The 26,252-nt window shown below is 58.9% G+C and overlaps 2 protein-coding genes across 4 annotated transcripts; one reads left to right on the forward strand and one right to left on the reverse strand.

The window, feature by feature from the left end:
- Positions 1-3: 3 nt before the first annotated feature.
- TFPT (TCF3 fusion partner) lies at positions 4-8,525 on the reverse strand. Of its 2 annotated transcripts, none has more exons than XM_028094696.2 (6): positions 8,341-8,525; positions 6,637-6,895; positions 3,955-4,025; positions 829-898; positions 518-736; positions 4-157 (listed from the first exon to the last, which is right to left on the reverse strand). In XM_028094696.2, exons 1-6 carry the CDS (start codon positions 8,361-8,363, stop codon positions 38-40), a joined length of 762 nt encoding a protein of 253 aa, XP_027950497.1. In that variant the 5' UTR covers positions 8,364-8,525; the 3' UTR covers positions 4-37. The 2 variants fall into 2 exon arrangements, with proteins under 2 accessions (XP_027950497.1, XP_027950500.1); XM_028094699.2 differs by lacking the exon at positions 8,341-8,525 and adding an exon at positions 8,041-8,265.
- Positions 8,526-8,856: 331 nt separating this feature from the next.
- On the forward strand, positions 8,857-24,913 carry PRPF31 (pre-mRNA processing factor 31). 2 transcript variants are annotated; one of them, XM_028094687.2, is made up of 14 exons: positions 8,857-8,922; positions 11,310-11,494; positions 11,595-11,655; positions 13,922-14,005; positions 14,582-14,679; positions 15,549-15,655; positions 17,069-17,238; positions 19,410-19,567; positions 21,253-21,342; positions 22,310-22,437; positions 22,518-22,590; positions 23,022-23,150; positions 23,260-23,358; positions 24,519-24,913. In XM_028094687.2, exons 2-14 carry the CDS (start codon positions 11,318-11,320, stop codon positions 24,642-24,644), a joined length of 1,500 nt encoding a protein of 499 aa, XP_027950488.1. In that variant the 5' UTR covers positions 8,857-8,922; positions 11,310-11,317; the 3' UTR covers positions 24,645-24,913. The 2 variants fall into 2 exon arrangements, with proteins under 2 accessions (XP_027950488.1, XP_027950489.1); XM_028094688.2 differs by lacking the exon at positions 8,857-8,922 and adding an exon at positions 9,016-9,119.
- The last annotated feature ends 1,339 nt before the right edge of the window (positions 24,914-26,252 follow it).

The raw sequence follows: 26,252 nt of genomic DNA on the forward strand, positions 1-26,252 counted from the left end.
AAGGCGTTTCTGGGGGTCAGTTTATTGGGGGTGGGGGTCAGTCAAAGGGGGGGCTGGCTAGGGTGGGGTAGGGCAGCAGTCTGTCTGGCCCCCGAGAAACCCAACTGGAGTCCAGGGCCTCATCTGCTTCAAAGCCAAAGTCTTCCTCGACCTTAATCTGGGGGAGAGAAGGAGCCGGCGTGAGCAGGCCCACCGGCCTCAGTTCTGGCTCCTCAGACAGCTTCCTCTGTGCACCTGGGCGAAAACCCCAACACTCCCGCCTTCCCTCCCCCCCCCCCCCCCGTGGTCTCTGACCCTCCCTCCCCCCTCTGCTCCAACCTTCTCCCCCTAGCCTCCTCCAAGTCTCTCTCCTTTTCCACCCAAGCCCTCACCTGGCTTTTTCCGGCTTTTTCTCCTTCCCTACCCACCAGCCCTTCCAGCCCCACCAACTTTCTCCAGCGGTCCCCAGCGCCGTCCCCAGCCCTGAGCCTGCGAGCCCCCACAGCACTGTTGCCAGACCCAGGAGCCCTGGTCCCACCTGCACCGGGGCCAGCTCTGGAGTCAGCACAGCTCCCGCTCGGCGTCCGTCCCGGGGTGCTCGCCGCCTCTTGCGTCCGCTGGGCCCTTCAGCTGGGGTCGGGCTGCTGGGCTCTGGGGGTGCAGGCATCCTTCGGGGCGGGGACAGCCCCTCTTTCTCTGGAGGCTCGTTCTCGGCGTTGCCGGGGGTGGGAGCATCTGTGCCCTGGCTGCCCTCGTCCTGGGGGGAGAAGGGGCAGCAGGGGAAGACTCTGTCCTGGTGCCCAGCCCCCCAACCCCCCCAGCCCCAGCCCCCCAGGAGGCCGTGCTCACCTCCAGGACGATGGTGAGCTGGCTGGTGCGGTAATCGTCACCGTAAGTGTCCAGCACTCTCATGAGGAACCTGTGTCGAGAGAGAGCCCACCGGGGGCACAACCTCAGCGTCTGGTGGTGGGGGAAGGTATACCCCACAGCCCAGCCCCAGCTCTGAAGCCAAGGTGGCCCTGGACCCATAGACCCAGAAGATTCGGAGCTCCCAAGTCTGAGCCCTGGGTGCCAAGTACTTGAGCAGCCGGTGGGACCCTGGGCCAGACAAGGGGACCTCTCTGCACCTGTTTCCTGCTCTGTTGACAGGACAGGACAACACTGACCGGGCGCATTGCTGTGGGGGTGAAACTGCAGCTAGCAGGGGCAGCTCCTAGTGCTCGGCGTACGTCCTGGAGTCAGCCGGTGTCCTCATCCACAGCCGGAGGGCAAGACAAAGATGGGTGCAGAGCACTCCTGCAGGTGCTACCTTCTCTGCCTCCCCCAGTCCCTGCTTCTAAGAACCTTGGGGTTTTTCTAGCTCTGAATGCTACCTGGCAGCCAGCACCTGGGCGGAGCGCTTTACGTGCAGTCTCCTTCCAGGTGTGTGTGTGCACCTGCTCTGCACCGCGCGTTCTCAGTGCTAGCGATACATCAGGGAACCACACAAAAACCCCTGAGCCTACTGACCTTGGGGGACAATCAGCAAATCAACAAAACAGAATAAGCTGGAAAGTAGGAAGGAGGACGCGCTGGGACCTCAAAAGATGGTGGGGGATGCCTCACTGAGAAGGTGAAGGAGTGGCAGAAAAACATATCCGTAAGAAGGGACAGCCAGTGTAAAGGCCCTGGGGCAGGAGCAGCATGTGTGCTGTGTTCTTGGTGTAGAGCAAAGTGTGATGGGCCCTCGGACACAGGGCCCTGTTGGCTGTTGTGGGATAATTCTGGCTCTGACTCTGGTGGGGCCCCGTGGGGTTTGGAGCAAAGTGACTTGATTTGTCTGACCTTTTATCTTTTTTTACTTTTGAAAAAAGAATTTTTAAAAATTTGTGATGAGATACACATAACATACCATTTGCCAATTTAACCATTTTAAGTGTCCATCTCAGTGGCATTAAGCCCATTCACACTGCTGTGCAACAATCACCACCGTCTGTCTCCAGGACTCTCTGCATCTTCCCCAAGTAAAACGGCCCCATGAAACGACCCCCCACTCCCCTGCCCCTAGCAACCGCCACTCTCCTCTCCGTCTCTGTGAACTTAAGTCCTCACATGAGTGGAGTCACACAGGATTTGTCCTTCTGTGACTGGCTTACTTAGCACAATGTCTTCACCATTCATGGTGTACCATCCTTTTTAAGACTGGATGGTCCTCCTATGTGTGGACCACACCGTGTTCATCCATCCGCAGACAGATGCTCGGATGCTTCCATGTTTGGGCTGCTGTGCAGAATACGGTTATGATCATGGGCGGGCACGTCTCCGTCAGTGGCCCTGCTTTCAACTCTTCTGGGGGATATACCTACAAATGGAGTTGCTAGATCATATGGTAATTGTTTTTAAACTTGGGGGAAGTGCCATACTGTTCTTACACAGTGGCATGTCTTACATTTTAGAAGACCTCCTGGCCACCCCCCGAATTTCTGGCAAGTTCGCAGGTGGTACCAAGACTCCTGGTCCAGGGGCCACGCTCTGAGAAGCACGGGGCTGAGCTCCAGCTAGACCGTTCAAAAAACAATCACCCTGATTTGTATGGTTAAGGGAAGCTTAGCACATGCAGGTCCCTTCCCGAACTTTCAACGTTTTAACCAGAAAGGCCAGTCTTCCCTTTCACAAACTCTCTTGGTTTTACTGTGAGAGAGAATCTTGGCTAATGGTACAGCCAGGAAAAAAGAGTCACCCCGAGTGTTGTGGCAGGAGCCTCGGGAGGGTCAGGGAGGCCAGGGCGAGCATGGCAGGCGTTGGGCAAGGAGCCGAGTCCCTTGGCCCGGGGTGCTGGCCTCCTGGGTCTGTTCTGAGGGTGCATCAGGCGAGGAGGTGAGAGAGAGAGAAGCCGCTGGGAGGGTTCATTCTCTGACGGGGAGCGGACCAGGGGCAGGGGGCGAGGTCAGGGTTAGCTTTGCCTGCGTGTGACGTGACCAGAAGTCACAGTCCAGCAGGCGGCTGACAAAGGGGACAGAGTTCAAAGAGCTGCAGACAGGATTCAAAGGACCATGGTGCTGTGACGTTCTGGACACAGAATCCTCTGTGAGGACAGAAACGTCCTGTCCTGGCCACCTGTGGCTGTCGTGGAGCCCCTGCCACATGGCGACAGCCACAGAGGAACTGACTTTTTGAGGTCATTTTGGTTTCGAGGTCAGTTGCCACCTGTGCTGAGTGACTGTGCGGTGAGCGCCACTGAGGAATGGAAGTTTTAATTTCATTTTAGTTGGTTTGGGTAAAAATCACCACTGGTGGCTGCCGAGCACGTGAATGGAGGCCAGTGCAACTGAGGAACTGAATTTTCTATTTCACTTCCGTGAATTAAAATTTATTGTGATTAATGTTAAATTTCAATTTTAACGAAGTCTTGGGTTAAATCGCCACCTGCGGCTACCGTGCTGGAGAGTGGAGGTGTGGACATGGGGGCACCCAGGGCCAAGCCCTAGGGTACTGGGGCGAGGAATGGCCAGGAGGCAGGGAAAGCAGGTGAGTGAGGGCCCTGGACGCCAAGGAGGTGCTTGAGGGCAGGTGCGTCCCGTGGGTCAGGTGAGTGCAGGGCTGAGGACTGGCCAGGTCACAGCGCATTCCACAGACACAGGGACACAGCGCGTGGCGGGAGGCTCTGGGCTGGGCTCATCCCATGAGCTCCTGTTCAATCCTCAGCAGCCACAAGATTTTAGCCACCTCAGTGAGCCGGGAAATGGGCTCAGAGAGGGATGCCGCCTGCTGAGAGTCACACAGCAAAACTGCTTGAAACCAAGCGTGTGACTCCACATTCTGAGCTGCTATTTTGCTGTGCGTCCCATTCAAAGGGAGCGCACCTGCCTCCCCACCCTTGCTCAGCCTTTCCCGCAAGGCCTGGGTGGACAGGAAGCAGCCAAGAAGCACGAGAGGTGGTGGAAACAGCAGCTGGGAGCAGAGGCCCAGGGCCCAGGGGGACATGCAAGGGGTTACCTCCGCTCCTGCTGAAGTCTCCGTGTTATCCTTTGCACCTGATGGAGCCTGTTCAGGACCCGCTCATTCACCTGCAGGGAGGCAGGAGAAGGCACAGGTCACCTGGACTCTACTCACTTACTCCATGCATGGTGAATGGAGCCCCGGCGGGGACCCAGGGCGCCAACCACATCCCCCGGGCCTACTGCACCCACTCCTTCCCTACTCGGGCGCCTCCTGCTCCTCTCCCTCGCATCCGCCGCACCCCAGCTGGCCTCCTCTTGTCCTGGGGGCCTTCCCACACGCCTGCAGTGCTCCCGCCCTCAAGTCTGACCTCAGAGCTTACCTGCTCAGGGAGTCCACCCTGACCTCCTGCCACACTGCAACACCCCCTCCCGTGCCCCCTGTGCACCCAGCCACTCCTCTCTGCCTCAGTTTCCCTTATAACACTCCCCATCACCTTCTAGCCTATCCACTTCTCCTGCTCGCTGTCTCCCCTACCAGACCATAAGCTCCAAAGGACACAGATTGTGCCTGGGTCCCCATGCCTTGAGCAGAACCTGGCGAAGGGGTGCGGGGGCGGTGCTCCATCAGTATTTGCTGAATGCGTGACTTCCTGCCATGTAAAGTGCTGGGGGGACACCGCGCAGGCCCACTTGCTGGAGATTAGGCAGGCGGTGGCTACTTTAGGTCCAGCAGAGAGGTGTGTGGGCCGAGTCATGAATGAGCAGGTACTGCCCCAGGTCAGAAAGACCTGGGTTCAAACCCCAGCGTGCCCCCTTCAGCTGTGTGACCTTGGGCGAGTCACCTAGAACCTCTCTGAGCCTGCGTTTGTAAAACAGGAATAACACCACCACCTATTCCTGATGGGGTGGAATAAACAGAAACTCAAATACCAGCTCTATTTGAGCAAATGATGTAGTCTCTTTGGACCCTGGTATCCATGTGTCAAACGGGGCTTGGGGTCCCTGCTGCCATTTGAGGGAGTCGGGGGTGGGTAGAGGCAGCAGGGCGTCCTGAGATGTCCTGTGTGTAAAGCCCAGGGCAGGCCTGGCACACAGTGGGTGCTCCCACATGATCACGGTTGCTCTGATGTCACCGCCCGTGTACTGGGAAGCCCAGTGAATACAGGATGCCGGGGATGAAATATTACTGCTATCGTGGAATTCACGTGAGGAGTCTCTAGGGGACAAGAGATAAGAGGGGTGGTTGAGGAAGGAAGTAGGTCGGGGTGAGCTTAGGACGGGGTGGAGCCAACGGTCACCTAGTACAAGACGCAGAGCATCTGGTTTGTGTGGATCACATCTGATTTGTCTCTCTACTGTCTATTACACCCGTGCACGTATCCGTATATAAGACCACGCGGCAGACAGCATCCTGCGAACGTTCCAGCTGTCACTGGCTGCCTGGGAGCAGCTGGCCACAGGTGGTGCAGCTGCTGGGGAGTACATTTTAATACACGGAGCTGACCTGCTCCAAGCACTCTCCCTGCTCCCACTTCCCACGTGGCCCTCTCCGACATCTGTCAAAGCAAACATCTGTCTTGCTCCAGGCAGCCTGATGCGCTCCTCATATCCGAAGAGGGCTTGAACGTCCGTCCTTGTTCTTCACCTGCTGTCTCCTGACCCCTGCTCCAACTCAGACCACGACACCAGCCTCCCATTGTCCCCAACGCCCCAACACCACCGTTAGGGGTTGGACGGTGTCCCCCCAAAAGGCATGGAGTCCTAACTCCCAGTACCTCAGAACGGACCTTCTTTGCACATAGGGTCTTCACAGGGGTAATCAAGTGAAATGAGGTCAGTGAGTGGGCCCGTGTCCTCAGACAAGGAGGAAATTGGGGCACAGACAGGCACACCCAGGGAGAACGCCACATGACGGTGAAGGCAGAGATCCACCAGTCGGGGAACACTGATGAATACCAGCAACCACCCGATGCAAGGAGAGACGCAGGTAGCAGATTTTTCTCCACACCCCCACCCCTACCCCCGGCCGTCAGAAGGAACCAGCCCTGCTGACACCTGCTGACAGCCTGATCTTGCACCTGCGGCCTACAGAGCTGTAACAGTACATTTCTGTTACTTAGTGCCCAGTTTGTGGTCCTCGCTTACAGCAGGCCTAAGAGACTAATACAACCAAGCTCAGTCTTCCAAATACCCAGCCCTGACCCTGGCCCTCCCCCATCTGAAACCTTCCAACAGCTCCCCCTCACTTAAACAACAAAACTAAACCCAAACTTCATGCCCTGCTGTTCCTGGCCTTTCAAGATCTGGTCCCTGCCAACTGCACGCTCCTCATTCTCACCCAGGAAGCCAATGCAGTGATGCAGCTCACAGAAACCACGTCTGGGGCGGGAGCCATGGGGATGGAGAGCAGAAGGATCCAAGGGAGACCCAAGCGGCAGAGTGAACAGGACGTGAGGGCCTGATGTGAGGGGTATGGGAGCCTTGAGAAGCCTGATCAGTGCGGAACATGAAGGGCACCTACAAACATCAGTGAGCCGATCTGGCTCGTCAGGGCCGCTCATAGAGCACACGGCTCTGCAGGAGCCTTACACGGTGCCTGACACATAACAGGTAGCGAATAAACGAGTGAAAGATTCACTCAGCTAGGTAAAGAAGGCTGGCACGTGGACAGGCAGAGACCGGAAATGGGTAATTTTGGCCAGGGGGCCCCAAAACGGGGGAATCCGCACTCACCTACCTGCTCGATCTCCCGGCAGCGCCGCCCTAGCGCCTGGTACTTCCTACGATTTAGTTCCCGCTGGCGCCGCCGCTGGCCGCGGGCGGCCTCCTCTTCTTCATCTCGCTCCCGGAGCCCCGAGCCACCCAGACCTCCAGAGACGAACTCCACTTCCGTCTCCAGCTCGCTCTCCAAGATGTGACCACCGAACAGCGGAGGCAGTGCCAACTCCGAGCCTGGCGGCGCTGAGAACTCTTCAAAGCCCACAGCTGCCATGGTCCTGTAAGGTCAGGGGGTTCAGGGACCCTGAACCCTCGGCCTCCAGCTCCATCCTCCATCAGACCCGGGAGTCCAGCCCCTCAGACCCAGGAGTCCAGGCCCCCAGCCCCTCCTCCCTCAGACCCAGGGGTCCAGGCCCCCAAACCCTCCTCCCTCAGACCCTGGAGTCCAGACCCCAGTCCCTCCTCCCTCAGACCCAGGAGTCCAGGCCCCCAGCCCCTCCTCCCTCAGACCAGGGGTCCAGGCCCACAGCCCCTCCTCCCTCAGACCCAGGAGTCCAGGCCCCCAGCCCCTCCTCCCTCAGACCCAGGAGTCCAGGCCCCCAGCCCCTCCTCCCTCAGACCAGGGTCCAGGCCCCCAAACCCTCCTCCCTCAGACCCAGGAGTCCACGCCCCCAGCCTCCTCCCTCAGACCCAGGAGTCCAGACCCCAGTCCCTCCTCCCTCAGACCCAGGAGTCCAGGCCCCCAGCCCCTCCTCCATCAGACCCAGGAGTCAGGACCCCCAGCCCCTCCTCCCTCAGACCAGGAGTCCAGACCCCTAGCCCCTCCGAGGTCCCTCAGACCAGGAGTCCAGGGCCCCAGCCCTCTCCTCCATCAGACCCAGGAGTCAGAACCCCCAGCCCCTCCTCCCTCAGACCCAGGAGTCCAGACCCCCCCCCTCCTCCCTCAGACCAGGAGTCAGGACCCCCAGCCCCTCCTCCCTCAGACCAGGAGTCCAGGCCCCCAGCCCCTCCTCCATCAGACCCAGGAGTCAGGACCCCCAGCCCCTCCTCCCTCAGACCAGGAGTCCAGACCCCTAGCCCCTCCGAGGTCCCTCAGACCAGGAGTCCAGGGCCCCAGCCCTCTCCTCCATCAGACCCAGGAATCAGAACCCCCAGCCCCTCCTCCCTCAGACCCAGGAGTCCAGACCCCCCCCTCCTCCCTCAGACCAGGAGTCAGGACCCCCAGCCCCTCCTCCCTCAGACCAGGAGTCCAGGCCCCCAGCCCCTCCTCCATCAGACCCAGGAGTCAGGACCCCCAGCCCCTCCTCCCTCTGACCCAGGAGTCCAGACCCCCGCCCCTCCTCCCTCAGACCCAGGAGTCCAGACCCCCGCCCCTCCTCCCTCAGACCAGAAGTCCAGACCCCCAGTCCCTTCTCCATCAGACCCGGGAGTCCAGACTTCCAGACTTGTTCCCCGTGGATCCCAGGGAGTTCAAGCCCCCATCGCCTCACTCAGACCCGGGAGTCCGGGCCTCCAGCCTCGTCATCTCTCAGATCCAGAACTCCAAACCCGTAGCTTTCTCCCCCAGGATGCCCGACTACAGACCCTGGTCCCTAAGAGAGCTAAACGAAAGCAGTTGCATGCACTACAATCCCCATCCGCCCTCAAGTAGAAGGGCAGGCGGCTGTACGTGATGCAGCCGCAATGCCTTTTGGGAGTGGTAGTTTTCCCCCAAACCACTCACCCCTCTCTCTGCTCCAGTTCCATGTCTCCCGCTCCGGGCGCCGCGGGTCTCAGAATGTCCAACCTCGCAAACCTCTAGGTTAAGTCCTTCGCAAAACCACCAGTCCCATCAAGCTTCACGCCACGGCATCCAGGACTTAGCCGCTACGCCTTCTGGGACTTGTAGTTCCCGGCTTCCGGCTTCGCTCCCCACCCCACCCCTCCCCCTCCACCCTAAGTCCCGCCCGGCTTAAAGGCCTTGCTTTCTCGTCTCACTCCTTCCCCAGTCGTCTGAGTTGTCCCCGTCTTTATTCTTGTCTCTGCACCTTCTCGTCTGGTTAAGGCGATTCCCCGCTTAGCAGGGTCAGTCCTTGGCAATCCGTCAGGCCAAGTCCCCTCTGCTCTCCTCCTTACCGCTTCTGAGCATAGCGGCAGGAGCTAATAAAGTTGTTGTTCCAAAGGCGGCCGGGAATGACGCGGGGCGGGAGCCAATCAGAGCGCGGCTTGGCCGCGACGCCGGCGCGAGACTCAGACGTCATCAGTGAGCGCCGACCGCTGTTTGGAAGCGACTTTTCCTAGAAACCGTCGTGAGAGCCGGGGAGAGGTGCGTGTGAGGGAGTCGAGGGGAGGGCGGACCCGGGGGCGGGCGTGTGCAGGGAGAGGGGCAGCCTTAGGAGGTCGGTTACGCAAAGGTCCTCTGTGCTCCTACAGCGTCAGGGCTCTGGCGGTGTGGCGGGAGCCAACGCTGTTCCCCGTCCGCTCGGCGCTGTGCCCGGTGCCTGGGGAGACGGGCTTAGTCAGGTAATGATTATGTAATTACATAATCACGGATGCGCGGGGCGCCGCGGGGCGCACCCGGGGTGGCGGGCCGCGTCTCGTCTGCCGGAGGGGACGCGGGAGGAGAACTGAGGGCTGAGGAGGGCTCGAGCCAGGAGGAAGGAGTGTGAGGACTCGAGGGCGACGGGCGTCCCGGCGGCGGTGCAGCCGGAGAGGTGGGCTGGCATGGAGCGAGCTCATCGCGGGCACAGTGAGCCGTGAAGCAAGGGGTACGGCTCCTGTTCCTGCAGAAATGTCAGCTTAATGGGGAAGACGGGCATTTGCAAATGTTAGAAATCCAGACAGTCTTAAGTGTTGGGATGAACGAAGGGGCTCCTAAGATGCATTAACAGCGGGTTAGGGCCTAGTCCGGGGCTCGGAGATGCACGCTGCAGGAAACAATGTTTGTGCTCCTGCCTGAGGGACGAAAAAATAATACACTCAGAGACCTGGAGAAAGAGCGTGATGTGGCCGGCGTAGGGAGTAGATAAAGTCGTTCCCTCGTTTAGCAGGTATATTTTTCAGTACCAGCTACATGCTAGACTTTGAGCTAGATGATGAGGATGTAGCTGTGAACAGACAGATGTGATGCCCAGGTCTGCTGACAGTTGAGTGGGGAAACAGAAAGGTATATTTTCGGTACCAGCTACATGCTAGACATTCAGCTAGATGGTGAGGATGTGGCTGTGAACAGACAGATCTGATGCCCAGACCTGCTGACAGTTGAGTGGGGAAACAGAAAGGACGTGCAGATATACCCAAGTCTTATATGTACGGGGAGGGGGGTATGTTCTGTAAGGAAAGAGGGGCGCCTGGGTGGCTCAGTCGGTTTAAGCATCTGCCTTCAGCTCAGGTCATGATCCCAGGGTCCTGGGATTGAGCCCTGCATCGGCCTCCCTGCTCCGCGGGGAAAGTGAGGAGGGGAGTTTCAGAGAAAGGCACATGTGAGACCGTGCAGGTGCGTTAAAGAGAAGTGGGAACAAAGGGAGTATCGCATCCGAGGGAGAGAGGAGGGAGTGGGGGAAACCGATCTCATACGGACACCCTTTCCACTTTCTCTGCCAAGAGAAGCTCTCTTTCCTTTATTTATTTGAGATCGAGAGAGCAAGTGACCACAAGGGGGGAGGGGCAGAGGGAGAGGGAGAAGCAGACTCCTTGCTGAGCAGGGAGCCTCAGTTTTAAATTATCCATTTGAATAATTACAAGGAAACATTGAAATGGAGAGATTCTACGTAAAAATTCTGAATCTCTTCTCTCGAAAAAAGAAAAAATCTGGCACCGTGCAACCGACAATCCCATTTGCAAAGCATGTCTGCAGCTGCGCATCAACTGCGCGTTTACGTTGGCCAGGAGTTCTCTGCTCTCCCTGTTGCCCAGCCCCCAGCGTGCTACACTCCACAAATCACCCGCGCCAAGTCTCTGTTTTTACGGCTCATTACGCTTCAAGGGAGGGTGGTGTAGAAGGGAAGGAAATGAGGAAGGGGATTTGTTTTACTGAAAATGGGAAAGAGCAGGAAGGAGGATGGGTTTCTCATTTTTAAAAAGTAAGAGCAGTGGGGAGGATGGTGGTATTGTACCTTGCTGAGTAGTCCTTCTCATTCTTTTCCACTTCGTGGGACTCAAAGAAAATACTCATTTTGTCCAGCATCTGAAGTATATGAGGAGGCTGCTCATGGCCAGAGGGGATCAGCCTGGGGGCCCTAGGTGTTTTAGGCCCCACCTAGTTGCCCTGATGGCTGGGGAGATCAGTATTTTAGGCTATCTGTCACTCATTTGGGGCTCAACAATTTTGGGGAGGGGTCTCTGTTATAGGACAAAAAAAAATCTGAGGAGAGGTCCCATCTCATCAAGGGGAGGATGTAAATTTTTTAAGGCTTGGCGGCATGAGGGGCGTGTTTTGCCTTTTCCAGTAAAGTGAGTATGAGAAGGGTGAGTGGTGTGAGCTATGACCGGAGACCACCTACTTCTGGGAGGTTTGTTCACGGAGCAATTCTCTAGTTATTCAGCACCTATTATGTGCCAGACACAGTTAGGCGCTGAAGAACAAAGCACGTGAAAATACCTGTCCTTATGGAGCCTGCATGCTTGTGGTGTCGATCCAAGAAGGACCAGGCCCTTCTGCAGGGAAAAGCCGCTCTCATTAATGAGGGGGGACCCTGCTCTCCCTCCCCATAGGCCTCGGCATGTCTCTGGCAGATGAGCTCCTGGCTGACCTTGAGGAGGCGGCAGAGGAGGAGGAAGGAGGAAGCTATGGGGAGGAAGAAGAGGAGCCAGCAATCGAGGATGTGCAGGAGGAGACGCAGCTGGATCTTTCCGGGGATTCAGTCAAGAGCATCGCCAAGCTGTGGGACAGCAAGATGGTGAGCGGGCTGTAAAGAGAAACTGCCGGGAGGGGTGATGTGTGCCGTAGCTCTTCTTCCTCAGAGTCCTGAGTTCCAACTCTCTGTCTTTCCTGAACAGTTTGCTGAGATCATGATGAAGATCGAGGAGTATATCAGCAAGCAGGCCAAGGCTTCAGAAGGTACCTCTCCCCTCCCAACCCCCCCGCCCACCCAGCCCCTGGGCTCTTTCGCCGCTTGCAGCTTTGGCAGTTCGGTCTGTCGCCCTCTCAGCCTTTTGGAGAGCCATCTTTTTCTTTCCCATCCCAGCTCAGTCTTCTCCCCTGAGAGTACATCATGTTGTAAGACCGACACTTCTGAAGTCCGTGCTCTGTGCTGAGTGCTTACTAGCTGCAGTAGGACTCACCTCAAGGCTGCTCAGGCTTCAGGAATTCATGTGAATAGTTAAGGGTCTTGCCACATCTGTAAACCGCTTGTTTTATTATTTACTTCGTGTTTTCGTTAGGTCAGCGTACTCTTTTCCTTCAATTTATCTAAGAAGGAAAGTTATTGCTACTGTGAGCGGAAACCTGGTGTCATTTGGTAAATGGAGAGTAACCCTAAGATGTGCAGTTATCAGCTCATCAGCTTTGAGGAACGCTGGGTTGTCTCTTGGAATACCCAGCCCAGCTCTGGGAGGCTGCTCCCGTTGCCACCCGTTCTTCCTGACAGGGTGGAGCTCTGGGCTGGAATTTGTCGGCAGAGTGTGGTCAGAGCAGAGTCGCAGGCAGACTCACTCTTTCCTTCCTTCCCTTAAAGTTTTCGTGAGGCACCCGGTGGAAGGCCTGCGTGGGCACTGGGTGCCCTGGGGAATCCGCCCAGGTCTCGGCTCTCAGAATGCTCGGGGTCTGGTGAAACAGACAGGCCAGGTCTGGACAGTTGTGGGCGGGGCCTGCTGGGTGGGGGGGAGCGCGGGACACTGGAGCTGCTAGGTGGGGGCTGACCCTGCCTCAGAGGCTAGGAAGAGCTGATTGCTGAAATGGGCTTTGAAGCGTGAATACACACACCATGCCAAGAAGAGCGGCTGTATGCCCTGGGGAAGGGAGCTGTGTGTGCAAAGCCTCACACATCTGGAGTGGCAGAGGTGGTGGAAGAAAGTGCTAGATCCAGTGGGGTTTTGAGCACCAGGCCAGGGAGCTTCTCTATCGGAAGAGCTGTGGGGAATGGAGGATGTCAGGTCAGGCTCCGAGTTCAGTCAGACCCGATCTGACTTGGTGTGTGGTCGGGGAAGCGGACACAGGACATCTCCAGTCTGGGTCGCGGCTGTGTCTACTGGATGTGGCCAGAGTGCCTCGGGAGCGTAGAGGAGACCTTTGAGCCTCCTGAAAGGAGGGGAGGATCCCGAGGTGCCGCTAAGTCTTCAGGACGCAGACATTTGAGCCATCAGCGTTAAGAATGCGGACCCCCGGGGCGCCTGGGTGGCTCAGATGGTTAAGCATCTGCTTTCGGCTCAGGTCATGATCTTGGGGTCCTGGGATTGAGTCCCACATCAGGCTTCTTGCTTAGCAAGGAGCCTGCTTCTCCCTCTGCCTGCCACTTCCCCTGCTTGTACTCTTCCTCTCTCTCTCTCTGGCAAATAAATAAATAAAATCTTAAAAAAAAAAAAAATGCGGACCCCGGGGCCAGATCTCAGCTCTGCCGTCTGCTGGCTCTGTGGCATCAGGCCACATCCCTCCGTTTCTCTCTCAGCGTCACTGGTCTCGTGTAACACCAGCCTCCCTGGGTGGTTGTGGGAAAACAGGGCAATACCTGTGAGGCTCCAGGATCAGTGGCACACACGGTAAGTCCTGTGGGTGTCGGCCACTGCGCCTACGGCTTGTGATAACGTCCTCAGTGTCATCATCGTAGTTATGATCGTTAAAACCTGGAGAGGAACTTCAGAAACGTGTGAGGAAGGGACGTGCCAGGGAGGGGAACAGCATATGCAGAGGCCCAGAGGAGAGTGAAGCAGCCCTGAGTGCTCGGGCACTGCAGCCAGTCCTTCCTGGCTGGCCTGTGATAAGGCAGGGGCGTCTTGAGAGGGTGGGGCTGGGACGGTGCAGAGGCCAGACCGCGGAGCCCGACAGTCAGCAAATACCCAACCAGGCGCTGTTCTGGGCACCGGGGGCATAGCCGTGGGAGACATACACAGTATCTGTCCTCACAGGGCTTCCTGTCTGGGGAGCTTGACCCTCAGCATCAGTGGTGTGGGGAGCCCCTGGAGGGGTTAGTCCCGGAGTGAGATGGGGTCATATGTGGCCTGGCCTGGAGGGAGAGAGATGGCAGGTGGGCCGACATGTAAGCCCACCTCCAGGTTTTCTCCTTGGCCCCCCAGCTCCCCTCTAGCCACACCCTGCTGCCCCCTGACTCCCCCAGCTGTGGGAGTCTAGACACACACCCACCCACCCAGGCTGTTTGTCATCCTCACAGTGATGGGACCAGTCGAGGCAGCCCCTGAATATCGGGTCATCGTGGATGCGAACAACCTGACCGTGGAGATCGAGAACGAACTGAGTGAGTGCTGGGAAGGGGAGCAGAGATGGCCCTGCCTGGTGTCCCTCACACCCTCCTCCCCCGTCCCCAAGGAGGGGATGGGCAGGATCCCGCTGGCCTTCGCCAGGGTCCTGCCTCCAGACCCCTCATACCAGTTCAAGTCCAGGTTCAGCTGCTGTAACAGAGTGGCTTAAATAAGAAGGAAGTGTGCTTTCCTCTAATGTGAGAGTTTGGATGAGGCTCTTCTGTCTTGTTGACCTGCCACCTGTGTCAGGGTACAAGGTGACTGCCAACCTCCAGCCATCACCTCCACATCCCCGCCCGCAAAACGGGAAAGGAGGGCACAGTTCTTTAAGGGGGTGACCCGGAAATTGCAAGTGTCACTTGAGATCACATCTTGTAGACCAGAACGCTCTCACGTGGCCACATCCAGCCATATGGGCATCAGGGAAACACAGCTTTTTTGCTGGGTGTCCATGAGCCCAGCTGAATTCGGGGGTTCAGTTACTAAAGGAGGAAGGAGAGATGGGTGCTGGGGACAGCCAGCAGAGTCTGCCTGCCTGCTCATCAGATATCTGCCCTCCCCGTGCGCCTTAGACATCATCCATAAGTTCATCCGGGATAAGTACTCAAAGCGCTTCCCTGAGCTGGAGTCCTTGGTCCCCAACGCACTGGATTACATCCGCACGGTCAAGGTGAGCGGAGAGAGGTCAGGACTTGGGAGGAACTGAGTCCCCTTGATGGCCCCTTGTGTGAAGGTGGCAAGGGTGGGGGGGCAGGGAGCAGGTGAATGAGCCAGAGTGAGGATGCCAGAGCCTCAGCTGCCTTCCTCGTTCTCTTGAGGCCTGGAGATACTGGAGAGGGATGAGTGGTGGTTCAGCTGCTCCAGGCTTCCCAGCAAGAAAGGGATGGAACCTAGAAAGGATGTTCTCAGGGGTCCTCTGCCCCAGTTCCGATCCTGCTGCTTCCCTGGATGGGTCTCCCAGGAAGGGCTGGGGGCTGCTCGAGGCTGAGAAAGCAGGGAGGGAGATGAGGGGGTCCTTCATGCCACCAACAGTGGTTGGACCAGGTGGCATTTGAGTCGAGATCTGAAGGTTGACGCAGGGGCAGCCGTGCAGAGATTTGGGGGAAGAAGTTATGAGTATCAAGACCCCTAGATGGACAGCAGCCCTGGTGTGTTCAGAAAGGAGGAAGTGAGGGGCAAAGTTGATGAGTTTGGGTCCCATGTGACCTCCAAGGCTTTGGGCCTTCTGGGAAAGCCATGAGAGGGTCAGGTGCTCGTGAGGGTGGGGACAGTGGTGAGGAGTCTCCTGGTGAGGCCAGGAGGTGAGGATGATAGCAGGGGGTGTACGCACAGGGAAGTGGTGTGGTCAGATTTGCACCCTGAGTTGGTGCAGGCAGCAGGGCTACCCGGGTCCAGTTCTGGACCAGCCGTGCAGGGCAGATGCTGCTGATGCTCTGAGCGGTGAAGTCCCCGGAACTGGGAGGAGGCAGGCACCCTGTGTACAGACCCCAGCTGTCCCTGAGTCTCTCTGCTTCTCCTCTCTTGCCTTCTCGCCCCCAGGAGCTGGGTAACAGCCTGGACAAGTGCAAGAACAACGAGAACCTACAGCAGATCCTGACCAACGCCACCATCATGGTCGTCAGCGTGACCGCCTCCACCACCCAGGGGTGTGTGCACAGGGGGAGAAGTCACTGGGGCCCCCTCAGGCCCATCTAATTGCAGATGAGGATCTTGGGGTCCCAGTGGCACGGGTGTCCGTCTCAGGAGAACAGTTCACTTCTGTTCCACACGTGTTTGACTAGGGCCTGCTGTAAGCCAGGCACCGTGCTGGGCCCAGGCTGCTCAGCCAGTGAGGAGCCTGTAGTTGGGAGTGGTGAGGCAGAGGGCAAACCCGTAGTAGAAGCGTTTGTCTGTGGCGTGTCATCCCTCACTGGAATGAAAATGTCTGTGAAGGCAGGGACTTTGTGTTGCCCCTTGGTGTGCAACCTTCTCCTCTGGTATCTGTACCTAAGAGGAAGAAATGTCTGTAACCCCAAAGTCCTGTGGAGTGGAGACCTCCCTTGGGCTGCCATTCTGTTCATTGAGTAAATGCTGACCAAGCACTAGGCACTGCTCTGAGGGCAGATTAGAGAACTCAGCAAAGCAGAGTCTGCCTGCCCTGCCCTGCCCTGCCCAAGCTCCCGTTTGGGAGGAAGCAGGCGTACACACAGGTCGAGGGCTGGAGGGCGAGTGTCGGAGTGCAGGAGGGGTGCCAGGCGGCATGGGGTGCAAGAGGAGGGGCACCTATCCTACTGGGCCGGGTGGCTTCCTGGAGGAGGTGACGACTCAGGCTCAGGCAGGGACCAGGCTCTGTAGTGGGAGAACCAGTATCCTAGCTTGCCCCTGCTGGGGGCAGCCTTGAGCATCGGCCCACTGGGCTTTGGTCGCAGGGGCCTCCGGCCGGCCCCATGGTCCCTCTGTGCGCCTTACGGCGCAGATGGGGTGAAGGAGGGAGGAGTATGGCTGGGTTTGGTCACCAGCTCTGCGGCTTCAGGCCAGTCCCCTTCATCATCTGGCCCTCGGGTCCCCCCTCTGTAAATCGACAGTGATGACAGCCCCTTTTGTGGCTTCCTGCCACAAGTACTTGCCCAGCATCTTCCGTGCTGCTGAGAGTCAGACAAGTGTGGGTCCCTCTCCGGGGCCGGCTGGTCCGGCACCAGAAGCGGGCGGGACATGGAGAGGCCATAAATAGGCACAGTTGGTCACAGCTGGTGACAGTGGGCCTCGGTGGCCGGCAAGGCTGAGACCCGAAGGATGAGGAGTTGCTGACGGGGGCACGTGGGCAAAGGCTTCGACGCCAGCGCGCGCCTGGCAGAGGCCGGCGTGGGCAGGCGAGGCCCCAGCCCAGGCGGCAAGCGCAGTGCCCACCCAGGACTAGGATTCCCACAGCCCTTGCTTCCAGGCCGCAGGGCCGACGGGACACGCGTGTACACGGACGTGCACATAGCTGGGAGGACACGGGCTGGCCTCCCGCGCCGGTCAGCCTACCCAGCAGGGGCCGGGGTCCGACCCCCACCCCTCCCCATGCTCCACCACTGCAGGCAGCAGCTGTCGGAAGAGGGGCTGGAGCGCCTGGAAGAGGCCTGCGACATGGCGCTAGAGCTGAACGCCTCCAAGCACCGCATCTACGAGTACGTGGAGTCTCGGATGTCCTTCATCGCGCCCAACCTCTCCATCATCATCGGGGCGTCCACGGCCGCTAAGATCATGGGTGAGGCCCGGGGGCAGAACGGGGACAGGGGGCCGTCCTTGGATAGGGCGCCCTTGGGGAAGCCTCACCCCTGCTCTATAAGATGGAGCATTTGGCCCAGGGCCCCAGCACCCTGTCCCCCTTGCTCTCGCCCTGTCACCCCTCCTAGAGGTCACAGAGGTCAGCCACCCTGCTTCTCCTGCAGACGCAGGGACACGATGGTAGCCCTGAGCCGGGCTGGACTAGACAGGCTGGAGAGGGAGGTAGCACGGCTGCTGGAGAGTCTGGCCCTGCTCGGCCAGCACGTCCCAGAAGCTCCCAGCTCTGCGCAGACACCTGGGCTGCCCGGCACTAGCAGCATCAGCTCTCAGGACCTCGGTCTCATCCGCGAGATGGGGGCTGCAGTCCTGACGATGTGTTAGGACTGAGGGTGGGCCCTCCTCCTCCACCCCTGCAGTCTCAGCGCCCTCTTGGGCTCCTCGCCCCTTCAGCCAAGAGACTCTTCAGGGGAATTCGGTGAAGCAGCTGTGCTGGGTTGTTCGGGCTGCCCTAACCAAGTACCACAGACAGGGGTGGCGGGCAGCGGGGGGACTTAAAACATCGAGATTCACTGTCACACAGTCCTGGAGGCTGGGAGGCCAGGAGCAGCCAGTCAGCAGGCTGGGCCCTGCAGAGGCCTCTCTCCTCGGCTTGTAGGTGGCCGTCTGTGTCCTTATCTCACGAGGACACCGGTCGTACTGGATCAGGGCCCTTCCGATGATGTCCTTCCACTTTAATCACCTCTTTCGAGGCCCATTTCCAAACACAGTCCCATTCCGTGGTACTGGGGGGTAGGGCTTCGATGTAGGAATTTGGGGAGATCCAGTTCAGGTCCCAGCATAGCCTTGGGTGGCAGGTGTGTGCAGAGTTGCAGGGTAGAAAGAAGCAGTGGTTTCAGGGCAAGATAATCTCAAGTGTGGATCCTCCTTCCCCCCTCACTGACCTCACGTCTTTGGGCAGGTGACGTCATGTGCCTTGGTTTCCCCAGTGGTGATAGGGCTTTGCTACTGTCCTACGACTGCTGGGCTGAAATCAGGGTGTGGGCCAGTTCCTGCGTTCCTTTCTGTTTATGGAGCTTCTAGGAAGGAATCCGTTCTGGCCTTCTCCAGCTCCCAGAGGCCGCCTGCGTCCCCCCACCTCAAAGTCTCCTGTCTCACCTCCCTCTGACTCTCCGCCTTTCTCTTCCACTTACCCCGTCTCGCGGTCCTTCACGTGACCACATCTGCAGAGGGTCGCGGGTTGCGGGGATTGTGATGTCAGTGTGTGGGGGCCGTTCTCGCACACGGGCTGCCGTGCCTGTGCAGGAGGCGTGTGTTTGATGAAACAGTAGACCTAGTCCCAGCGCAGGGCCTGGCGCACAGCAGACCCCCCTCAGAGAGGCCTTTTTTTTTAATGTTTTTTTTTTTTTTTTTTAAGATTTTTATTTATTTATTTGAGAGAGAGAATGAGAGAGAGAGAGCATGAGAGGGAGGAGGGGCAGAGGGAGAAGCAGACTCCCCGCTGAGCAGGGAGCCCGATGTGGGACTCGATCCCAGGACTCCAGGATCATGACTGAGCCGAAGGCAGTCGGTCAACCAACTGAGCCACCCAGGCGCCCCTCAGAGAGGCCTTTTTACCTGCAGCCCCTCTTCCCCGGGCCTGCAGACGTGCTCACGCGAGCCCAGCGGTGACTGATGGCAGCCCCGTCCTCAGGGCGTCCCCGCTGTGGTGGCAGCTGGTGTGAGACACACCGAGCAGGGGCCGTGTGGCTCTGCAGACTCGGGGGACACGTTCCTGTTGGGTCGTCTGCTTGCTGCGCATCCTTAGGCAGGTGGCTTCACCTGTCTGAGCCTCCTCTGAATCCTCCCTCCGAGACGGGACTTGTCAGCCCCCGGGGGCAGGGCCAGCTCAGGAATTCAAGCAGAAACCGACACAGAGGCGCACGGCACGCCGTGAACCCCCAGGCAACCAGAAACCGACACAGGGGCGCACGGCACGCCGTGAACCCCCAGGCAACCAGAAACCGACATGGGGGCGCACGGCACGCCGTGAGCCCCCAGGCAACCAGAAACCGACACGGGCGCACGGCACGCCGTGAACCCCCAGGCAGACGCCCTGGGGTGCTCTTGACATTCTCCCTCTGGCTCTCCTTCCTTCCCTCCCTCCTCTTGCAGGGGTGGCTGGGGGCCTGACCAACCTCTCCAAGATGCCTGCCTGCAACATCATGCTGCTTGGGGCCCAGCGAAAGACGCTGTCTGGCTTCTCGTCCACGTCTGTGCTGCCCCACACCGGTTACATCTACCACAGCGACATCGTGCAGTCGCTGCCCCCGGTGAGTCATCGCCCCCCCCCCCCATTGCACCTGGCGCGTGGCTCCCCTTGGAGCCTTCTGCCAAGCCGGGCGCAGCCTCGTCCAGAGAGCAAGTTGCCCCCTCTGTGCCTCAGTTCCCATTGGTCCGAGCTGATGACCGTGGTCAGGAGCTCAGAGAACAGGGTCACATGGGGCATCAAAACAAGGACCCTGGAGCACATATGCTGGCGTTGGGGTCCTAGAGCTGCACTTGACAACTGGGCAAGAGGCGGGAGCTCTGTGCCTCAGTGTCCCTGTCCGTGAAGTGGGGAGAATGGGACCTGCTTCATGGGGTTGGATTAGGATTAGGATTCCTATATATGAAACTCTTTCAGGTCCCACTTGCACATAGCAAGTGATGTCAGCATTAGCTCACAAGTGCAGGAGTCCCCAGACCATCCTCAGGTTCAGTAACCCACTAGAGGGACGTACAGACTCCAGGCTGACCCACTTGGGTTATGGTTTGTCGTCGTGAGAGGACAGACTCACATCAGCCAAGGGAGGAAGTGTGTGGGGCCGGGGCCAGAGGTGCCAGCCACCGCACTTCCGGGCCTCCTCTCCCTGTCAGGACACATCACTCCTGGCCTCCACACGTGACAGCCTGCAGGGGGACCCGCCCCCAGGGAAGCCCAGCTGAGCCTCGAAGTTTGGAGTTTGCACTGGGGCTCAGTTGTGCAGATGCGACCAGGTAGCCCCGGTGGCTGATCTGGGCTCCAGGTTGAGACCCTGTAACCCAAAGACCCCACTCTCAATCCCATGGTTGGTCTCTGCCTTGTCCGAGGCCCCCCAGGCCAGCCGAGATCACCACCCAGGGGGTGAGGGCCGAGGGCGGACCTCTTAGGGCAAGGTTACGTGTAGTCACTGCTAACTCCATTATCGTTATCAATTAGACGTGGGGCTGGGGTTACACCATCTTGGTGTATCTCAGAACGTGGGCCACCGTCCTTTCTGATACACAAACGGATGTGTGTGTTTTTTTTTAAGATTTTATTTATTTGAGGGCGCCTGGGTGGCTCAGTTGGTTGGGCGACTGCCTTCGGCTCAGGTCATGATCCCGGAGTCCCGGGATCGAGTCCCACATCGGGCTCCCTGCTCAGTAAGGGAGCCTGCTTCTCCCTCTAACCCTCCCCCCTCTCATGTACTCTCTCTCTCTCATTCCCTCTCTCAAATAAATAAATAAATCTTTGAAAAAAAAAAAAGATTTTATTTATTTGAGAGAGAGAATGAGTGAGAGAGAGAGCGCACAAGAGGGGGGAGCAGGAGAGGGAGAAGCAGACTCCCCGCTGAGCAGGGAGCCCGATGCGGGACTCGATCCCGGGACTCCAGAATCATGACCTGAGCCGAAGGCAGTCGCTTAACCAACTGAGCCACCCAGGCGCCCACAGATGGATGTGTTCTATTTTAATGATTGTTTTTGGCATGTGACAGTCTTCCACCTGCAGTAATGCAGCTGTCTGTGCAAACAGGTTCAAGCTGTTAGTAAGCTGGTGGAAAGAAAACTGTGACAGTGATGGTTTGTTGCCGTAACACACTATTACAGTAACACGTAGTGGGAATGGCGAACCGCTGACTGGCAGAAAGTGAGCCGGTGGCGGCTGGGGTTTGGGAAATGCTCGGTGCTGGCAAAGGAAGCCTCCTATGGACTCTGCCCCTCTCTGCTGCTTCAGGATCTCCGGCGGAAAGCAGCCCGGCTGGTGGCCGCCAAGTGCACGCTGGCAGCCCGCGTGGACAGTTTCCATGAGAGCACGGAAGGGAAGGTGAGGCGTGGGGAGGCGTCCGTCTGTGTGGGTCTGTCTCTTCTACCAGCCTTGTCATCGTTCAGTTTACCTCTGTCTTCTTGGCAGATTTGATCCACGACAGTGGGTGTGTTTTCTGTCTCGTCTGTTGGTGTCCAGACACCCAGCCTGGCGCAGCGTTTGGGGCTTCGTCTCTCTCTCTCTTTCTTCCTCTTCCTCTCTCTCGAGCACCGGTCTGGGTGCTGGGGGTACAGCCGTGAGCCACTCAGACCAAAGCCCTGCCTCCGTGGCATTCACGTTCTGGGGAGGCAGGGGGCGGTGAGGAGATGAGACATCTGTGGTGTGTCCAGGGGTGCTACGTAAATGCTGGGATGGGGTCAGACGGTGCTGGGCTGGCGAGGGAGGGGCGGCGCTGGTTCAATCAGGACGTCAGGGAGGCCTTATCTGAAAAGGTGACGGTCTAACGTGCACCCAAGTGAAGCTAGCAAGCAGGTCAAGTGAGTGCTTGGGGGAAGAGTCCCAGGAAGAGGAAATGGCCAGTGCAAAGGCCCTGAGCCTGGCACACAGCAAGCTAGGGAGAGGAGGCCGTGGGACGGGGCAGGTCATGCAGAGCCTGTGTGCCCCGGAGAGACCTTGGTGCAGCAGAGGTGCTGATGGGGGGCTGATTTGGGGTCTTTCCTGAAGGAAGAGCCTTGTGGGGCCGAAACCACAGAGGTGAGGCTCCCAGGTGACCCCCTCTGCCCACCTGTGCAGGCCAGGGCCGAAGGTTGGGGAGGAGACGCAGGCATTGGGTTTGGCCCTGTTGCATCTGGGGGGCTGCTCGCAACCTTCGTCAAGGAGACAGTTATGTGAGGGGTGCAGGGAGATGTCTGAGTCTGAGGTGGGACTAAACCCCGACAGAGGATAGGTCCCCCAGGCCTGGGGACGGGCGCCACGCTCAGGCCGATGGCCGGGCAGGGCCCTGAGGGGACCCTCCTGCCCTCCCCAGGTGGGCTACGAACTGAAGGATGAGATCGAGCGGAAGTTCGACAAGTGGCAGGAGCCGCCGCCTGTGAAGCAGGTGAAGCCACTGCCTGCCCCCCTCGACGGACAGCGCAAGAAGCGAGGCGGCCGCAGGTGGGCCCTGGGGGCTGGCGGGCTTGGGAAGGGAAGGGAGGGGCTCCTGCCCCCAGCTGACCCCTGGCGCCCATCCCCAGGTACCGCAAGATGAAGGAGCGGCTAGGACTGACCGAGATCCGGAAGCAGGCCAACCGCATGAGCTTCGGAGAGGTCACGCCCTTAACCCTGATGCCCCTTTCGCATTTCTTCTTCTCTGTGCTGGGGCACCACCCACCTCCAGTCTCTCCCCCACCCCGTGCACCCCAAAGCATAGCACTCAGTGCTGGCCCCATCCCTCCCCCAGCCTTGCCCTCCTGTACCTGCCCTTCCTCGGGCTTCACCTCTGCCAGTCTCACTATCTGAGCATCATCCTGCTGGTCCTGCGAGAACTAGCTCAGATGCCCTTTCGTCGGCGAGCCCGGTTTCGGTCGTTGGCCCTGCACACACAGCCCCACACACAGCCCCTCTCAGCTGTTAGCTCAGGGAGCGGTAACAGGCCTGTGCTCCTCACTGGGCCCCAGCGGGCACCTGAGTCAGCTGAATGTCTGGGCATCTGGCTGACGGGGGGTGGCTAACTCTGGGATACCTTCCCCTCCCACCAGATTGAGGAGGACGCCTACCAAGAGGACCTGGGCTTCAGCCTGGGCCATCTGGGCAAATCGGGCAGCGGGCGTGTGCGGCAGACACAGGTGAACGAGGCCACCAAAGCCAGGATCTCCAAGACACTGCAGGTACGGGCCTGGCTGGGTGGGCCCAGGGGTGAGGGAGCTCTGGTGGGAGAGCCCGGGCCCAGCCCAGACATCCCGTCCCCTGCCCCCCCCCCCCCCCCCCCCCCCACAGCGGACCCTGCAGAAGCAGAGTGTGGTGTACGGCGGGAAGTCCACCATCCGTGACCGCTCCTCGGGGACTGCCTCCAGTGTGGCCTTCACCCCGCTCCAGGTACTGTGCCCTGGAGTCGGGAGGCCGGTTCTGCGCTGGCTCCGCTCCCAGCTCTCAGAGTGGCCCTGGGCGAGCCCCTTCCTCTTCCTGGGCTCCAGCTTCTTAGCCTGGGAAGCGGGCACATGACGGAGTTCCTCACGGGGCTGTTGTGGACAGTGTATCAGGGACGCCCCCGGAAGGCAGAGCGCAGCTCCTGGTGCTCAGGCTCGTGGGGACAGAAGGGAAACCATCGTGCCTGCATGCACAGCTAGCTTTAGGGTTGGGCTGGGATTGCAGGTGACCAGTTATTCCCTGTGACCTCAAGCCGGCTCAGCCCTCCCTGAGGTGCTGGGTGGTGGGGACCCCTCAGGGCTCCACGTAAGAAAGTTCATAGCTAGCTGGCTGGGACCCAGCCACCGAGGCACCGGGTGGAGCCACCACACCCGTCCATTCCTCGGCTCACCCGCACAAGAGGGCCAGTGTGTCCCACGGCATCGTGCCAAGTCACTGAACTCATTTGCTCCGTCAGCAAGGGTGTACTGAGCACCCAAGTGCCGAGCACTGTTGCAGGCACCAGGGATGGAGCCGCAGGCACGAGACAGTAAGCCTTGCTCATGGAGCTTATGGGGTGGCGGGGTCAGATGAGTACAATAGAGAGCCCGTCGGAAAGTGGAAAGTGCAGGGAGGACGGGGGGAGAGGGAGCAGTGTCAGGTTGGAGCCACCTGGGGAGGCCTCAGCGAGGCGGTGAGAATTACCCGTGGAAGATACTGGGAATGGTGCCAGCCAGTGTGGGGCCCCCAGAGCTGATCCCTGTGTCACCAGTGGGGCTGATATGGTTTGCACTAGGGCCGCAGGCGAGCCACTTAGCTCTGTGACTTGGTTTCCTTGGTTGGCTGTTCTGAAACATTGGTGTTTTTAAAATCCCCTGGAGGACTTGTTAAAAATTCAGATGCTCAGGTCCTCCCCACTCTTCCCCATCCCAGACCCACAGAGTCAGAATCTCCCCAGGTTTGGGGCGGGGGCAGTTTGGTGACTGGTAAACTGTTCTCATGTCTACCTGGAGCCCGAGGACCATGGAGAAGGGTCCCCTGGACATTTCAGAATTCTCTTACTGGGTGGGGGGCCTTGTCAGGGGCCAGCCCATCTCCCCACTCCATCATCACCTCCCTCACCTGCCCAGGGCCTGGAAATTGTGAACCCGCAAGCAGCCGAGAAGAAGGTGGCTGAGGCCAACCAGAAGTATTTCTCCAGCATGGCCGAGTTCCTCAAGGTCAAGGGCGAGAAGAGCGGCATCATGTCCACCTGAGGCACTGCGCCCTGGGGGGCTGCCCCTGAAGCTGCACAGGCCCCGCCCTTCTGAAGGGATGGGGTCAGGATAGGGCTGGGAGGTTCCGTCCTCAGCCCGGTGCCAGGACTGTCCGGGGAGGCTCGGGAGGAGGCCCAGCCCCCCAAGCACCGAGATCGCTCCCCATTGCAGGGGGCGCAGAGCCAGTCTTCACCATGCCTCATCTTTTGTATTTTAACTAGGAAGGGAGATACTTTTGGAAAAAGTGCAATTAAAAGCACATTATCAGGTTCTGTTCCTGGGGAGTGGTCATTTGTCAAACACGTGTGTGACTGGAGGAGTCTGAGCTGTGGGGTTTGGGGGCACAGATCCAGGTGGCGTCTGGGCCCATCCCTGGCCCTTCTCTTCCCTATTACGGATCCCAGGAAGAGCAGAGCCCTCTGTGTCTCCAACCCACCTGGAGAACGTCAGTCGTTCTGACCTCCAAGGGATGTGGCCGCTGAAAGCCCCAGTTTGCGAACAGGCCAACCCGCGTGGCTGTGGTGTCAGGTGAGTGGCCTCGCGTTTCCAAGCCTCCACCCCTAACACCAAGGGCCACCTGTGAGGATGTGAAAGGTGCCCGGGACGTGCCTAGCATTGGGCTGCCTGTCAGAGTCCAGTGTTTGCAGAGTACTCCCTGCCCACCCTGCTGTGCCAAGCCCTGATGGGGCTGAGCAGACAGGCTCCCTGCCGGCCGGGACGCGGTGCTCTAAGAGTTCCTCCCACGTCAGTCCGTCCTGGAACTGGGGCTCAGCCAAGGCCCCCTTCTCTTGGGCTGGGAGGTGCAGGCCGAGGACACGCGGCCTGCAGGCAGGTGGGGACAAGGCTGTGGGCAGGGGCTGTCCCTGGGGCTACCCTGCAAGCACTAATTAAGGAAGGCGCCACCTGGGGGCCCATGTACTGTGCTCCGGAGCTGGGCTTCACAGTGCACTGGGGAGGGAGCCCTGGTCACCGACCTGTGAGGTCAGTCAGCGCCCCTCTTGGTTACCCAGGAGGTGGGTGCACAACCCACCCTGTAGGAAGGTGATGCCTCCTACCTCTGCCAGTCTCCCACCCTCCAGTTCACACTTTCTCCCTGAGGCTCTGGCTGGCTGGGTCCCATCTGAGATATCTCCTTCTCTGTTCCTCTTTCTGGGCCGCCCCTGCCATACTTGCTCCAAGTATGTCTCAGTTCAGGGCTCACTCTGTGGACCTCAGCCCCTCTCTGAATCTCCCCCCTCACATCAGAGTCTACACCACCTGGGAGATTCCTTCTAATGGCTACACTACCCCAGGTCACTGAACTCGGTTTCTCCGGCTTTATCCCTAAGCCTTTAGATCAGCCCTGTTGAAAAGTGATGAACTTGGCTGCTCTCTGCTAATGAGTCTGCCCCTCTTCAGAACCTCCACCTCCCTGGCCGGAGTCAGAAGGGATCTGATTCACCTCGTGCTGCAATCTTGCAGAACCTTAGAACAGAGATGCTCAAAGCTTAGTATGCTTCAGAATTACCTGGGTGGCTTGTTTAAAACCAGGGTTGCAGGGCCCAGGGTTTATGCTTCAGTTGGTCTAGGGTGGGAACTCAAAAGTGTACATTTCTAGTAAGTTCCCAG

This window comes from Eumetopias jubatus, unplaced genomic scaffold (assembly GCF_037043125.1).
Source record: "Eumetopias jubatus isolate StellerSeaLion01/CBP00866 unplaced genomic scaffold, mEumJub1_p1.0 scaffold_10, whole genome shotgun sequence".
Lineage (NCBI taxonomy): Eukaryota > Metazoa > Chordata > Mammalia > Carnivora > Otariidae > Eumetopias > Eumetopias jubatus.